The 17,535-nt window shown below is 38.1% G+C and overlaps 1 protein-coding gene across 8 annotated transcripts in view; it reads right to left on the reverse strand.

Moving 5' to 3' along the window:
* Positions 1 to 6,078, reverse strand: part of LOC126199299 (cleavage and polyadenylation specificity factor subunit 6) — a 181,654-nt gene extending 175,576 nt beyond the window's left edge. For all 8 annotated transcript variants that reach the window (XM_049936130.1, XM_049936128.1, XM_049936125.1 and 5 more), the window contains exon 1: positions 5,799 to 6,078. In XM_049936130.1, the coding sequence (XP_049792087.1) occupies positions 5,799 to 5,858 (60 nt within the window). In that variant the 5' untranslated portion in view covers positions 5,859 to 6,078. The remainder of the gene's footprint in view (positions 1 to 5,798) is intronic.
* Positions 6,079 to 17,535: the final 11,457 nt, after the last annotated feature.

The raw sequence follows: 17,535 nt of genomic DNA on the forward strand, positions 1-17,535 counted from the left end.
TTGTGGAGAGGTATAACTTCAGCATATTTCAGCCAGTCCGGGAATGTACCTGTGACAAGTGATTGATTACACAAATAACTTAAGATATGACTAAGCTCACATGAATACTCTTCTATTAATTTTGTTGATATGTTATCATAACCCCTAGAATGCTTTGATTTCAAGGACTTTATGATGGATTGTATTTCTTTGGGTGAAGCAAGTGTCAATTCCATTTACTGAGATTTCTAGTGTGCACTGGTCTCAGATATTCCATTGCATTATTTACTGAACCTGACAACCCCATGCTATCAGTAACAGACAAAATACTTGTTTAAATGGTTTGCAACACAACATGTGTTTGTTACCAGAGTTTCATTTATTTTTAGAGCTATTTGTTCCTCCTCATTTCTGATCCTACCTGTCTCTGACTTAACTATATCCCATATTGTTTTTATTTTATTGCTGGATGTATTTATCTTCTTCTCATAATGCAAGTGTTTAGATTTCTCGATAACCTTCAATATTTTGCAGTAATTTTTGTAATGAGCTATAATGCTAGTATCTAAGGTATCCCTACGTATCAGATAGTGTTCCCTTTTTGTCTCACATGATATCTTTATCCCTTGTGTGATCCATGGTTTCTTATTAAGACTTCTGCTTAATTTGAGTTACCTTCAGGGGAAAACAATTTTCAAGTAAGGTGCTAACATAATATTAATTCCTTTGAGCAATCTCCTAAATTTCTCAGTTTTTGACTGTTTTGTTGGCCTTCTGTTCTGATAGATGTTTTACCCTGACAGTTTTCAAAATTTAGTGTTAGGTGTTGCATGTCATGGTCAGATAGCCCCCATTTACTACTGGTTTTGTAATGTGGCTTAGTTGCCTAGAATTGTCTATAAATATATTATCAATGGCAGTCTTAGAACATTTGTATACCCTAGTTGGGAAATTTACAGTAGAAATTAAATTGAATGACAATGTAACTGATTTCAGTAACTGTTCACAGACAGTGTTTTTCAGGACATCTATATTAAAATCACCAGCAACCACTAGTTTTGTGTTTTTTAATTTTAGATGAGAAAATAAATCTTCAAGGCAGTTTATAAACAGGTTGAAATTTCCTGAAGGTGCTCTGTATGTGGCTGATATTATAAAGGACCTATTATGAAATTCTATCTCTGTTGCACATGCTTCTAACTGGTGCTTAAAGGAAAATTTATTACTGTCAATAATCTTAAATTTAAAACTGTTTTTAACAAATGTGGCAACTCGTCCTTTCTCCATTTTTTGTCTACAGAAATAGGAGGCTAACTTAAATTCTGTTGGGTTTAACATATCTATACCAGTGGTCACATGGTGTTCAGATCAACTGGATTCGATGACTTATTCATCGATGCACATAAGTAGTTCATTAATTTTACTTCTAAACCCTCGAATATTTTGATGCACTAAAGATAGTTGACATTTCACACTTAGTGAGATGAAATGGGGTGGAAATTAAATTTCTGCTGATTGCTGTAAATTTGTAACCAACAGCTGTGTTCGCTGATCCAATGTGCCAGGATTATGCTGTTTGATTTCTTTATCAAACTGAAGGTTTGTTTCAATCTTTACTTTTCTCAGAACTTGACTTCGTTCTGTCCTACCTATCCTAAAAAAGGTGCTGCTCCAACACCTATGACCGATGGTATATTACCACTCATGGCAGTGCTTCCCCCCTTACATTTCCTGCTATTAGCCCAGCCAGTTTACCCTTCCCTTTCCTATTGAGGTGTAAGCTATGTCTAGGATAATCCATGTACTGAGAGAATCAACAGGAACCAACCCAATATGTGACCCCGCACCCGACCCAAGCAGCCGTTCCAACTCCAAATTAACTCTCCCAGCAGAAGAGTTTAAATGAGGTCGGTCATGGCGTCTCAGAACAGACACAAACTCAACACTGGTATGTCTCGTTGCTGATGCAATCTTTGCCAGGTCACACTCTATATTGTACCCACGATCTCTGTCAATAATACTATTGCCCGGCCCACCCAGATTAACCACAGTGTCTTCCTTGGTAAAATCTTTACAGAGTGAACCTAAATCCTCTGTCTCCTGACCCAGATCAGCACTTGGTTTAAAAACATTTGTGATCTGGTATTCTGATCCTAACTGGTCCAGCAAAAGTTGGCCTACAACTCTGGCATGTGAACTACCTAACAATAAAACTTTCTTTCTCTTTGGCGACTTCTCTACATTCTTATTCAATTTTCTACTGAAAGTTTGTTGTGCCCTCTCTACACCTACCACTGTCTCAGGCTCATCAGCTTCTAACTGAAGCAACACATCAAACTTATTCTTCACATTCACCACAAAGCTGTCTGACAAAGTTCTAGGTCTGTTACTCCTGTTACCTGTTGCCACTTCCCACCTCACTTTACCCTTCTCCCTCCTTAACCTGTACAGATCTTCCTTTAGCCTGCTCTAACTGTGCCTGAAGGTCAGCAATTTTCCCCTCCTGTTCCACTTTTTTCCATCTCTACTGCATATCTTACAGAACCAGTGATGAGTCTGACCCACTTCCCCATTTCCCACGCCGCTACAGTCACCGCAGTGGAAAAAACTACTGCATCCATCACACCAAACCCTGGAGCTAACAATTCTATGGCACGTCAGGCACTTTTCACTCATGGTAAAAATCTTACTTTAGCCATGATAAGTCAAATTAAATTACAGAAAAACAAGAAAACACGTTTACGAAAGATTAGGCCTAGTCTCAATCGTGTGTCAAGAGGACACCACCAACCGCAACAAGACGACATCTACAAATACATCACATCCATAAACTAAACTCCGCGCTGTCATGACATTACACACCACAACACCCTTATGTCGTGGGTCAAAGCCGACGGGTGGGATCGGAAGCCTCCGTTGACACTCTCCACCCTATCTGACAAGACCATCACAGAAAGGCGGAAATTTACAGCACTGATTGATAGAAACAGATTAGTAGCCAAAGATGCTGATAATGTCAGTCAATTTAAGCCTTAACAACTTAACACAAACTCACAGGGCTTCAAGCATTCGAGCAGCATGACTCCATAAACTAATCCCATGTACTAGAATCCAAATGTCACATCATATTTGCCACTTACAAGTTTTATAACATTAATGTAAGTAGCTACACCATGGAACGGTGCGTGTCCTGTTAAATTTTGGGTTCCATGTGGCCCTGTGTGATCTATACCTCACTGCTACTGAATTAAAAAAAAAAAAAGATACACTTTCTAAAACAAGGTATTCTGAATGGTGTTGTCTCTCTAATTAAACCATCATCTAGCAAACCAAACACGTTAATTTCTCAAAGGCTGGAAACATGAGAGGAATTTGCACTAATCAGGATAGTGTATTGCCTTCCTGTTTCACAGTTCAATGCTCTTAACACGTACAGATGAGAAGTCTTCCACACCTATGCATGTCTTCCCAATTGTGAGGTATTTCTTAATGTATACCTATTTGTGTAGGGTACCAACACTTCTTAGCAATTCTATGATATTTCCTTTGGAGTGCGTATCAAATGTCTTTATTTTGACATCGCTGTAATTATATACTGTCTTAACTGTGCTTGTGCCAAACAATATCACTCCATGGCTACTTCTCAGAAAAATTTTAAATTCTATTTCAGAGAAGGATGCCTCACCTCCTGATTTGCTACATTAACAAATGGTTGGCAATTGTTGTACTCTGTTACGTGCACAGGTGGAAAACATAACAGACACGAACACACCGTTTAGCAACACACCTGTCTCATGCACACAGCTAAACTTTCACAGGGAGACACCTTCCTATGAGGTTAATAAGTCACAACAACTTACCTATCAGACTAAAATTCCTTGCCATGATAAAAACAAAACATTGCACTTAACATATTACACAAACATTAACAGAAAACATTAGAAAGAACAGACCATTTTTGTCAACATCTGTGTGCCATTTCCAGTTGTGATTGCACACCATAATATAACGGACTAAAAATACTTTTAAAACCAAATTTAATAGCTTCTGTTAGACTCAAAATCGGTAGACGTTGCACTCATCCGAACAGTATGCATTATGTTTGCCTATGAGAACAGTAGACACCCATGAATTGTTAGTTTATGAACGATAAGTGGGCGTAGTATACATCAAAATATTCAAACTTGCCTATAAGCTAATAAACTACTTCATATTTTTAATTTACATTGTTTTGGTTTTTATCATGAAATGTGTTTGACAATAAGTATTCATATTCACTGGCTTAGCCAATGCACAACCATATTATTAGCTTTCAACACATTATCTTATTATTGAGCAAGCAATAAGGAAACAAAAGAAAAATTCGCAGTAGGACTTAAAATCATGTGAGAGAAATAAAAACTTTGAGGTTCGCCGATGACATTGTAATTCTGTCAGAGATAGCAAAGCACTTGGAAGAGCAGCTGAACGGCATGGACAGTGTCTTAAAAGGAGGATATAAGATGAAAACCAACAAGCGCAAAACGAAGATAATGGAATGTAGTCGAATTAAGTTGGGTGATGCTGAGGGAATTAGTTTAGGAAATGAGACACTTAAAGTGTAAAGGAGTTTTGCTATTTGGGGAGCAAAATAACTGATGATGGTCGAAGTAGAGAGGATATAAAATGTAGAATGGCAATTGCAAGGAAAGCATTTCTGAAGAAAAATTTGTTAACATAGAGTATAGATTTAAATGTCAGGAAGTCGTTTCTGAAAATATTTGTATGGAGTGTAGCCATGTATGGAAGTGAAACGTGGGCGATAAATAGTTTGGACAAGAGAATAGAAGTTTTTGAAATGTGGTGTTACAGAAGAATGCTGAAGATTAGATGGGTAGATCACATACCTAATGAGGAGGTATTGAATAGAATTGGGGAGAAGAGGAGCTTGTGGCGAAACTTGACTAGAAGAAGGGATCGGTTGGTAGGACATGTTCTGAGACATCGAGGGATCACCAATTTAGTATTGGAGGGCAGCATGAGGGTAAAAATCAGAGGGAAACCAAGAGATGAATACACTAAGCAGATTCAGAAGGATGTAGGCTGCAGTAGGTACTGGGAGACGAAGAAGCTTGCACAGGATAGAATAGAATGGAGGGCTGCATCAAACCAGTCTCAGGACTGAAGACCACAACAACATCATCTAAACACTGAGCTATGATACAGATCACTAGGCCTGTGTCGGCACAACCAGGATTTTATGTGGAGCTATCACCACACGTTGTAAAAAATTGGATTCAAACCGTAATAAATCTGGCCGACTTTCATCATGAGAGTAACCAGAAATAAGGCCTACTCCTATGAACATTATTTGCGAGTTTCCAATAATAGATTATGAGACAGGAGGTACACAATGATGCATATTAAGCCTTTCTCCAGAACCTTATCCTACATAAGGAGAACCAATAAACGCATTACATGAAAATGCTAAAAGTTTGAATAACATGGGCAATGACAAACATACTACGGTAATGAAAAATCGGGCAATTGTGCATACTATCTTAAATCATCAGTTCGCGCCACATACACGTAACAGTCAATCATAAAAGCTTATATAATCACAACTGAGCTATTACAGAATTTCAAACAAAGCACTCGGTTAAAAACAATCCAAAATAAAATAGGCCAATAACAAATTAATCATTAATGTAAACTGCCTGAGTTCGCATAAAAGCACAATAAATAAACATTATTCCCAAATCTTTTATATGACGAAATTCTCGAGAATACGGCACACAGCATTTCAGGAAAACTGTTAAAGCATAACGTTTAGGACACACCTGCGCAAAATCTTGTTCTATGTCGTCGGCGTATAAATCAATGTCCACGCCATCCGCCATTTTGGCTTTCTCGCGCTGAATGGTCCAGTATACTGCGTCGTTTTTCTCAGTACGCAACTGCGATCAACGACTATCAGAATGAAAGAACTCCTTCCTACAACTAGGGACAAACGCACTTCCTGTTGATGAATAAATGTAGGGATCAGTTACAGTCAACAAAAAATCCCTAGGCTCAGGTGCAACAATTTCACAATTCATAAAATCAAACTACAGCAACAATCCAAAGTTCATAACTTTGAACTCAAAGATATTCACATTCAGAATGCAAAATATTAAACTAAAGATGTTAATATTCTAATCTCCTTGACTAAACCAACCTCAGAATGAAATCGATCGCACTGCTAGTGCCTCGAATAGTAAATTTATTAACACATGTATCAGCGTGAAACATGCAGATGAATCCAATATGTTTGTCACAATACTATAAAAAATAAAAATAGCCCATGACAGCAATGAATCAATGAATGAATGAATGAAATTTTATTGTCGTTTAGCTATTACAGCAATTGACAAAGTCAAGTTACATATATACAAGTTATACAGCATATATACATGGGTTAAAGATCAATATGTGACATAGGTTTTACATAAAATACAATATTTAAAATGAAATAATATGAAAACATTGCATCATAACTGATTCAGTTAAAGAAATTATGCAGCACTCTCCAAATCGGTACCACTATGATATTCTACAGTCGTAAAATTCCTGAAGTGAGTACTATGGATTTGCAGCTAACCAACTGAACAATTTGTCTTTAAATAAATCAAATGGAGCTTCTACCCATTCTAGTGGCAAATTATTAAACATCTTCATACCCACCACTTCGTAGCTGTTCAGTGACTTGGATAATCTGTAGTAAGGTATGTCAAGATCGCTACTATTTCTGGTTCCATGAGAGTGTACATCTCTTCTACGCTGGTATTCTGATAAGTTGCTCTTTATATGCAGTAGGGCAGTGTAAATATACATGTTTATAACAGTTAATATTTTTAAGTTGATAAACAGTGGTTTGCAGTGGGCCAGTTTATCACTGTTTGTGATAATTCGAATTACTTTCTTCTGAAATACCAAAATGTCCTGAAGGTGTGAGCTATTGCCCCATATTAAAAGCACATAAGATATAATACTTAGAAAAAAAGCAAAGTAGGCTGATCTTACATAGGCCGCAGGTACATGGTTTATTAAATTCTTTAACAAATACACCACTCTAGACAGCCTTGCACTAATGTATTTAATATGTGGATCCCAAGTCAATTTACTATCTATAACAATACCTAAGAACTTAACACTATTCTTGAAGTCTTCTACTGGCGGATCTCTCAAACTAAATACAATCATTTGAGTTTTACTCTCATTAAGCACGAAACCATTAGCTCAGAACCAGACTGATGCCTGTGATATTGTGTCGTTTGCCACAGTTTGGAACATATCAATGTCTGAGCTGATATTGAAAAAAGTGGTATCATCTGCATAGAGAATGGAGTGAGTATTTATGTAGGATGGTAGATCGTTTGTCATTAGGATAAATAGCAGAGGTCCTAATACTGAGCCTTGTCACACACCGCACTTAACTTCAGCTAGCTGTGATCTCTGTTTACCAACACAAACAATTTGTCTACGGTTGCTGAGGAAAGATTCAAAAATGTTGTCAACTTCACTGTTTGTGATTCCGTAATAAACTAGTTTGTTGAGGAGTGAAATATGCTCCACAGAATCGAAGGCTTTGCTAAGAACACAAAAGGTAGCCTCAGCAAAATTTTTTTCTTCATAAGCATTAAGCACTTTTTTAATCAGGGAGTCAATGGCATGGACTGTGGATTTGCCCTTCCTAAAGCCAAATTGTACCGCAGTAATAATGTTATTACATGTCAGATAATCACATAACTGGGAGTTGATGATGGATTCCAAAACTTTAGATAAAATAGGTGTCAGGGATATTGGGCGATAGCTAGATGGGCAATTTTTGTCTCCTTTCTTGTAAATGGGCACTACCCTAGATAATTTTAATACTTCTGGGAATACTCCTTCAATTAGACATCTATTTATACATTTAGTAAGAGGATATACTATGTAGCCAATTATCTTTTTTAACATATTACAAGAAATACCATATATATCTTCACTATCAGAGGGTCTAAAGTTATTTACAAGAGTTAAAACAACATCTGGTGTGACCTCTGTCAAAAGGAATTTATCGTTCAGGGTGTAGTCTACATTATGGTATTTAATGAGATCAGCAACAGTCTCTTGTGGCCTCATAATGCTTTCCCTAATTTGGTTAACAGATTTTATACAGTAGTTATTAAATTCATCTGCTGAAATTACTACCTCAACTTTCTGCTTGTTTTTGGCCACTGAATTTATTATAGTCCAAGCTTTTCTGCATTTATTTTTTGATGACTCAATGCTGAATAGGGTATGTTTTTTTTGTCTCATTTAAAGCATACTTATATTCCTTTTGTGCTCTTGAGTACCTTTGTTTAGCCATATCAGTTTTCTGAAGTCTGTAAGAATCTCTATACAACAACAACCTTCTTTTCATATTGGCTAGTTGAGCGGTATACCATGGATTCTTATCCCTATGTCTATTACTGTTATTTTTAGGGTTAACTTTACATTTGTATTGAGGGAAGTTGGTCTCTAATATATTTAAGAAATAATGAAAAAATCTATCAAACAATGTATTGGCAGAGCCCTGAGCATTATTGTTAAACAGATGTGACCAGTCATAATCACTCAGCGAGACCATGAAATTAGACAATTTTTCTAGCGTTATTGGTCTTGTGATGACTATTTTAGGCTCTTTGAACTCCTTATACTCCATGTTAGGCCTATCTGTACCTATTTTTACCCAAACTGAGTCATGGTCCGAGAAATCGAAGACAGCTACATCTGAAGACAGTAACTCTCTATTGACATTTGCAAGTATGTTGTCGAGACAAGCGGACTGTCTTGTTGGTTTGCAGTTCGTAAAAATGAAGTTGAATTGTCGTAACAGGTTTTTAAATTCATTTACAGTGTGCACATCTTTGTTTAATCAAATGCGGCATTGATGTCACCACTAATCACAATACTATATTTCTTCCACTGAGGACTAAGAAAGAAATTTAGTCTCAATTTTTTCTAAAAATATTAATGGAATTCCATCTGGTGATCTATAAAGAGATACAACAGCAATTTTTAAATGATCCAGATATACGCCTGTGGCTTCAAAATGTATCTCACTGCACAAAAATCCTAGATCTATTTCATTACTATTATTAATCCCTTCTTAATGTAAATTGATACACCCCCATGAATATGTTGCTCTCTGCTAAAACTGTTTGCTAAGTGGAAATCATCTAGTACATGAAAAGATATTTCATTTCCTTTAAACCAGTGCTCACTTAAGCATAATGCATCAAATAAGTTCTCATTTGCAAATTCGTTTAAAATTATGTGTTTTCCACTTATACTTTCAATATTGAGGTAACCTATCTTGAAAGACAAAGTTGGTGAGTGGTTTTCGTTAATGGGGCATTCATCATTACTGCTATATTTCTCTCTAGTGTTACTGACATTCATTATATTATTCTTATCTTTAATCTGGTCATCCAGTGTGAATCTGTGCAAAGCTCTTAGTCTCAGTCCTTCTACCTCTAAAAAAGAGTTTTCCTTAAATCTAAGTGGTATTGACTTAGAGCTCTCGATTTTTGTTATACCTAACTCATTGGCTAGTTTTATGATTTCATTACTCACATACTTCTTTCCGAGTTGATTCAGATGGAGACCATGAACAGTGTGAAATCTTGTACCTAAGTTAGTTATGTTTACAAAACAGACATTTTAAAAGTATTTACAAATTTTCTTCATTTCTTCGTTTACTCTTGTCACTTCAACATTCACACATGACCAGGATGGAAGATCATGCCGAAATGGTGTTGAAAAGATGAGGATTTTTGTATTTTGTAGTTCCTGCAGTTTCTTCTTTAATGAGAACAAGAAGTCTTTTCCTTCATTTATCGCTACATCTGCTGGTGAAGAACCTGCTACATCTTTAAATTTTGCACTAGGTTTTATTGTGGCTGAGATATGGTGGCTTGAATTGTTCTCAACTATATCCCTTAATTTCCTTCCTTGACTGTCTGCATATAAATGTATTTTCACAGACCTAGGTCTGCAGTTGCGGCTTGCTTTCTTGTGGTTTTCAGTTTCATTACTTCTACTGACAGTTGACGTAATATTTTTACTGCACCCATTATTAACTTCACTTCTATTGACAGTTTCATTACTTCTATTGACAGTTAACGTAATATTTTTACTGCGCCCATTATTCACTTCACTTCTATTGACAGTTGATGAAATATTGTTGCTACACCTATTACTCACTTCACTTTCATTAACCTTACTTGTGTTAAGCACATTGACTTGTGAGTCTACTTTAATGTTTTTTTCTGTAGCAAGAACACTAAATCTGTTTTCCGAGGGTGGAAAGTTTACACAGACTCTACCGCGTTTTGTGACAGGAACAGCCTGCCATTGTCTTTGTAGGCGATCTAATGGCCTACATTGATTGCTTGGTTCTGTGTACACGACACTAACCTCTTCTTGGGAAATTTGTTTAATGAGTTCCTGATTAATTGCTGCGTATTCCTTCTTCAGTTGTTCGTTTTCTTTGGCCAGAGCTAGGTTCTCTTCAATTACCACTGATAAGATAGCTTGTAAAGTATTATAGTCAGTGTTTACCTCATGTTAATCTTCCTCCATCAGCGCCATATTGTCCTTACTCTTCAGACAGACATTGCATCGCCATTCGCTGTTTTCGTCTGGAAGATTGTCTTCTTCTAACTTTGCACATCGAAAATGTAACCAACTGTCGCACTCATCACACAGAATTCCGTTTTTCACAACTTTACTACACTTTATGCACTTTATACTCATCAAAATTCTACTTTTCTTGGGTGCTAACTCACTTGTAACCATACTACTTGCCGCCATTTTAATCTTGCTTCCTACTTACTTCCTACATACACAAAATAATGGATATGTGGGGATGTTGTGGCATGCTGACTACCGGCTATGGTCTGGAGCAGGCGATCTTTGAACAGCACGCTGAGGTTCGCTTCATCGTCCGTCACTTCACACATACATATAGCCTGCCAAATGATGTGGACTCAGCCGCTATTACCTCATGGCTATTGCCACACGGCTATCTCAGTTACACTACTCCCAGAACATCGCATTCACTCAATACCTCATCCGAGGGCCCAAAACGTCAACATCAAAGTGTTTATTACAAGTTTAGAATGGGATGTTATTTAATAGTAGGAAAACACTACATACATTGAGGTTCCTACTACAAAAATTTTATATTACGAAGACGATGTGTCATTGATGTGACATGATCAGAAGAAATTTATTTATCTAGTAATGTGAAGGCTACAGAAAAAGATTCTGGAACTGCTACTATCAAGAAAGAAAATAGATAAAGCGATAACTTCCACAAATATTAATTTACAAGACATTGGTTCAAATGGCTCTGAGCCCTATACGACTTAACTTCTGAGGTTATCAGTCGCCTAGAACTTAGAACTAATTAAACCTAACTAACCTAAGGACACCACACACACTCATGCCTGAGGCAGGATTCGAACCTACGACTGTAGCGATCGCCCGGATCCAGACTGTAGCGCCTAGAACCGCACAGCCACTCTGGCCGGCTATATGACATTAATGAGAATTAGTAGTGTTACAGTTGAACATAGCAATAGCAGCTGTTGATCAGCCGCCTTCCCCATACTTTCAAAGATTTATTATTATTTATACATACTAAAAAATAAAATAACTAAATCATGTCGCCACCACTTCAACTGGCTACCAATGACAGGACAGTGCTGCCGTTGTTGTTGTTGTTGTTGTTGCAGTCTTCAGTCCTGAGACTGGTTTGATGCAGCTCTCCATGCTACTCTATCCTGTGCAAGCTTCTTCATCTCCAAGTAACTACTGCAACCTACAGCCTTCTGAATCTGCTTACTGAATTCATCTCTTGATCCTCCTCTACGATTTTTACCCTTCATGCTGCCCTCCAATACTAAATTGGTGATCCCTTGATGCCTCAGAACATGTCCTACCTACCGATCCCCTCTTCTAGTCAAGTAGTGCCACAAATTCCTCCCTCCCCAATTCTGTTCAGTACCTCTACATTAGTTACATGATCTACCCATCGCTGAATGAACGTATAAGTGAGTAGATAAAGGTATTATATTGTAAACGTATTGGTTCCCCTCCCTCACCTATTGCAGCAGACACCCTCATGAAGCATTTGAAGAAACAGCTCTCCAGTCTGCACCATTACGCTCTGATTGCTGGCTCCAATATGTCGATGATATCTTCATCATTTGGTCACATGGAAAGAAAGAACTACAGATGTTCCACCAACATCTCAGTCACAGCATAGTAAAATACAATTTAGTATAGAGATTGAGAAAAATGGGGTGCTGCCTTTTCTCAACATGGAAGTGTACCGAAAGCTTTATAGTAAACTTATTCACAGAGTATAAAGAAAATTCAGTAGCATGGGCAAGTACCTCCATGCCTTCTCCCACGACTGCGCTATGCAGAAGAAGTCCACCCTTCTCACTTTAACCAGGAGGGCCCACAGGATCAGCGATAACCTGAAGGTGGGCCTACAAAATGTCAGATCCATTTTAGAAGCCAATGGTTATGGCAAGAATATGATAGATAAAACTATGATGACAAAAGATGAGGGCATAGCGAAGAGCAGAAGGAAGCACAGAACATAACCCTATACAAGAGGGCACTGAATATGTGGGCAAAATTCTTCATCGAGCCGACATCAAGCTAACCTTTCAGAGCAATATCAAAATAAAAGATAGTCAAAATATCCACGGTTATGCTGCCGGTCTATAGTGTCCAACGGGCACAATATTTCGGCGATCATACATGTCGCCATCATCAGGTGAACTGACGGACTGAGCTCCTGTGAACGTGCCGGCACGGAGATCCGTACGCTATGGCTGCTCAGAGGGAACTGGGTTCGGTCGCGGCGGCGGCCGATTTAAATACCCTCCGCCCGCGGCGCGCTCCCTCCGCCGTCCGCCCCCCCGCGCCACGGTCGCGCGGTGGAACAGATTGCGACGGCGTCTGAGATGACGTCGGTGTGATGGCTCTGTCCGCCGTGGTCGTCACAACTATACGTTTGCTCGATTTACTCTTGATTAACCCGATAGACCGGCAGCATACCCATGGATATTTTGACTATCAAATACGCCGGGAGAAACTCAAGAATCACAAAATAAAATATGTTCTAGGCTTAACGAAAGATGCGGTCGACAAACTAAACACCATAAGAGTCTACGGTCGGTCACCACACGAACTGCAGAGTATGAAAGATCTATCTGTTTGGGACAACACACCACATCAGCAGTGGCGGAACATCAGGATGATTGCGATAAAGGGATAATATTCCGTGAAGCCAGCAACTGGTAAAATAGCCATTTACACTGAGGAGGAATGTTAAAGAGGCGACAGAAACAGCAGTAAGGCACATATTTATCCACCAATGACAGAGAATAATATAAAAATCACCAAAGAATACCTAACACCCCTGCTCCTATACAAAATTACCCTGTCAAATTACATAATCACCTTTCTCTACTACTATATAAGATCTAAAGCCTCCCCGTCATTCAGCAGTCATCTCAGCACAAAGCCCTTAGGAAGGCCACTTGCAATAGTGGTTGAAACATCAGACAATTTTATATATTGACAATGTGGTCAACATTGTGAACACCACACCCCATATTAATCTCTGTAAAAGGATTTTCAGTCACTAGATGCACAATGTCCAGCCACCATATGTTGATACAATATAAGCACCCTTTTTAAACAGAACCAAACAGGTATGGAAGTTTGACCCACTAATGAGGTAAACACTAATGAATCTGTCATTTTCTGCAAATACACTAAATTTGGCCACTTCCCATTGCTATTTGCACTAAATGTTGATACTCTTCATTCTCAACATCCAGGCTTCTCCACATACTGTGGAGTAATCTGAAGGCCTTACAAATTGGCAATGGCTTATAGCAGCAATTTATAATTTTCCTTTATGACAGCTGTCTTCATCTGTGCCCTTTTTTATTTCTTGACTTAAACCTCTTTCATTTACAGTTTTCGTTTTCATGCACATAACGCATTAACTAGACTTAAAGGAATAATTCATTTAACAGGGAATGGCTTAAGTCTGATTGATATATTAGTTCCTTTTCTTAAGACCTATGGGATAACATTACATATTTGTGGAAACCAGACCTAATTCATCAATACCTGCTTCAGCTGGTATTCTAATGAACATTACTCTAGATTGAGAAAAATATGTTTCTACAGGTTTAATATAGTTCTTATCTATAATGCTTTTGTAATATTTTTTAGAGTCTGTGTCAGCATCTCCACATAGTTCAGAGGTAAATAATTAAAAATGTAGATAGACAGAGCATAAATAAATTTTTTTCCCAGTTTTGATTGTCTGGAAAGTTTGTTTGTACATCACTCAACATCCATGTATTATTGCCCCAATAGACAAATTGCAGAACACTATTAAACACAAGCCAGCAACTATTCTGTAAGCTGTCAACTAGTTTACACCACATAGAAGCGAATAGTACAGCATACAGTAAGAACATTGTAAATAATGTTTAGCCGTGTTTGCTACAGACAGAGAGTCTTTCATAGTGTTAAACACATCATCGATTCTGTAGTTACAAATTGTAGCTTCCAATCTGATAATACCATGTTGTCTAGTCAAGAAGGACGTGAACTTTTCTCATGGATGCATATCAGGCCTCTTTATTAAACGATACTGATATCTTGTTCCCTCTGGAGCCTGTGCTGTGACATACAAATTTGTTTTATATCTTCACAAATGTAATTCATCCATGTTAAATATTCTATTCCAACTGTCTTATCTTTGTTCACAATTACATTGCCGTTTCTTTAGTAGTTTCCATGCACACACAAGTCGTCGTTTGATGTTAGCTAATCACACATTTCCATTTTGTTAAAAACCCCAGCAAAATCTTGCATTACTTCCTGATCCACAAGGTAACAGTTATCTACACAGAGCTGCTGCAATCTTCAAGGCGCTTGATCGATCTGAATAGCTATTATGATGTCAGCCAATTCTACTTTATATGATACAGCATCACGATTTTTATATCTCCTCAAAATGCTTTCCTGCGCTTCCTTGCCTATTTTTTCATTTTTACTCTTGCTGTCATATTGTCGTTCTCGTGTGGGAGATACGGTACTGTTGGACTGACACTGTCGTTTGCAGTGACGAACTTGAGAATTTACCATGTAGGTAACTGTTGAATGCACCACATACTTCCTTCTTTAACTTTTACCTCTAATTTTTTCCAGCAGGTAACTTGATCACAGATTTTAAACACCAGAATACTGTCGCAAAAAGGCTCTGCAATCGGCGTAACCATATTTAAATTCTGTTTGCTAAGAAGCGCGCTTTAATACAGGCATTTCGTCCGTGTGGGGTTGAAACTGCCGAAAATGAAGAAATATGCATTTCTTTATTTCTGATCGAGAAACGAAATAACAATTTTCGCAGTTCTAGCTCAAAATTAGATTAATAACCTGTTTTCAAAAAACCTTTCATCTCATGTTTCACTCCCTTAGGGGTGGAATTTTGGAAAACCCCTTCTTAAACGATACCTGGAGTATAAGATCAACACATACTCCAAATTTCAAGTTTCTGTCCTTAGCTATTTGGCCTGAATGATAATAAATGTGGCAGTCAGTCAGTGAGTCTCAACATTTCCTTTATACAGGGTGAGCACAAAGTCTTGCCCTGATTATAAAAAATTATAACAGAAAAACCGTTTGACGTAATAATTTACATTTGATGCCGTTACATAGGTTAGCATTACTAGTTTTTCTGACCAATAGCTGGTGCTAGTGCTCCACAACACCGACGCGGTCTGTTTGGTCACGTTGGTTGCTGGCGACATGGCGTCGAAGCAGGAGAAAGTGCAATGTGTGCTTCTGTTTCACGAAACGAAAGCATAAATTTCGGGCTTCTCATGGACGCAGCTCTCCTGACGTTAAATCAATAAAGCGATGGTATGCAAAGTTTAACGAAACAGGCAGCATTGAAGATCGCCCTCGAAGTGGCAGGCCTCGTGTGAGTGATGCAACTGTTGATCGTGTTCGGCAATCATTTCAATGGAGTACGTCTAAAACAACTCGTCAGGCATTACGTGAAGTTCAAATACGGCAAGCAAGTGTGGTGAAGATTCTTCACGAAACGCTATGGTTCAATGCTTGCAAAGTGCAAATCGTGCAGGCCTTGCAGCCAAATGATTTGCTGGCATGTGCTGAATTTGCAACTGAGATTCTCAACAGGATTGATGGCGCTAAGGATTACTTAAGTCACATATGCTTTACCGATGTATCCACCTTTCATATCAGTGGAAAGGTAAATAGGCTTAATGTCCGTATATGGGGTTCAGAGTCTCCACATGCTACTGTACAGCTACGGCGAGACAGCGAAAAAGTGAATGTTTGGTGCGGCTTCATGCATAAAAAGGTTTTTGGACCGTTTTTCTTCACGGAAAAATCCATTACCGCTAACATTTACTTAGAAGTTGTGCAACACTTCATTGCCCCACAGTTAGAAGAATATAATCATGGATAATTTCCCAGCAAGATGGAGTACCCCACAACTGGGCTTTGATAGCGGGTGATTTCCTGGATGAAACATTTCCGGATCAGTGGATTGGAAGGAACCTCACCACTCCACTCTGCAGACATTACGCCCCTTGACTTCTTTTTCTGCCGCTATATCAAGGACAGAGTCTTCGTCACACTAATTGCTGACGTCGACAAACTGAAGGCCAGGATACAAGCTGATGTGGGTACTGTGACAGACACATGTTACAAAACATCTGGCACGAACTGGAATACCGCCTTGACATTCTCCGAGCTACCAAGGGAGCACACGTTGAGGTTTACTAACGTAGGTGGTCTTAAAAAAACTAGTAACACTAACCTATGTAACAGCATCAAATGTAAATTATTATGTCAAATGGTTATTCTGTAATAAATTGTTATGATCAGGGCAAGACCTTGTGCTCACCCTGTATATATAAGAGACATCTGTATGTCCGATCACAAATCCCAAAGTGAAGAAAGATACCAGGGACCATCTTATCGATTTTATAAAGTGACCTGACAAGCATTTATGAGAAACGTTTACGTCTTCCTTCGCTAGAGCACATAATATTACCAGAGTGGAAGTTACAGTTTATAACTATAGAATTGGTAGTGTTTTTAACCCTATGGAAGACTCTGTGTGTGTGTGTGTGTGTGTGTGTGTGTGTGTGTGTGTGTGTGTGTGTGTGTTAAATAGGGTTTGCCAAGATGACATAGTTAGATTGCAAATCAGGTTCGAGAAAGCAGCCAGCGCTATGCATATATGTACTAACACTTGCATTTTCTATTTTAGCTATTGCAATTTCATTGTCATTTTTGTGTGAAAAGCTTTTTCTTTCTCCTTTTGCAAAAACTATTGAATGTGAAGGTCTTTGTTACATAAGTAGATAACAGTACAAATCTTCTGAAACATTTCAGCATTATCTAAATTTTTTGCACATATTTGTG

The sequence above is a fragment of the Schistocerca nitens genome, chromosome 8 (genome assembly GCF_023898315.1).
Source record: "Schistocerca nitens isolate TAMUIC-IGC-003100 chromosome 8, iqSchNite1.1, whole genome shotgun sequence".
Lineage (NCBI taxonomy): Eukaryota > Metazoa > Arthropoda > Insecta > Orthoptera > Acrididae > Schistocerca > Schistocerca nitens.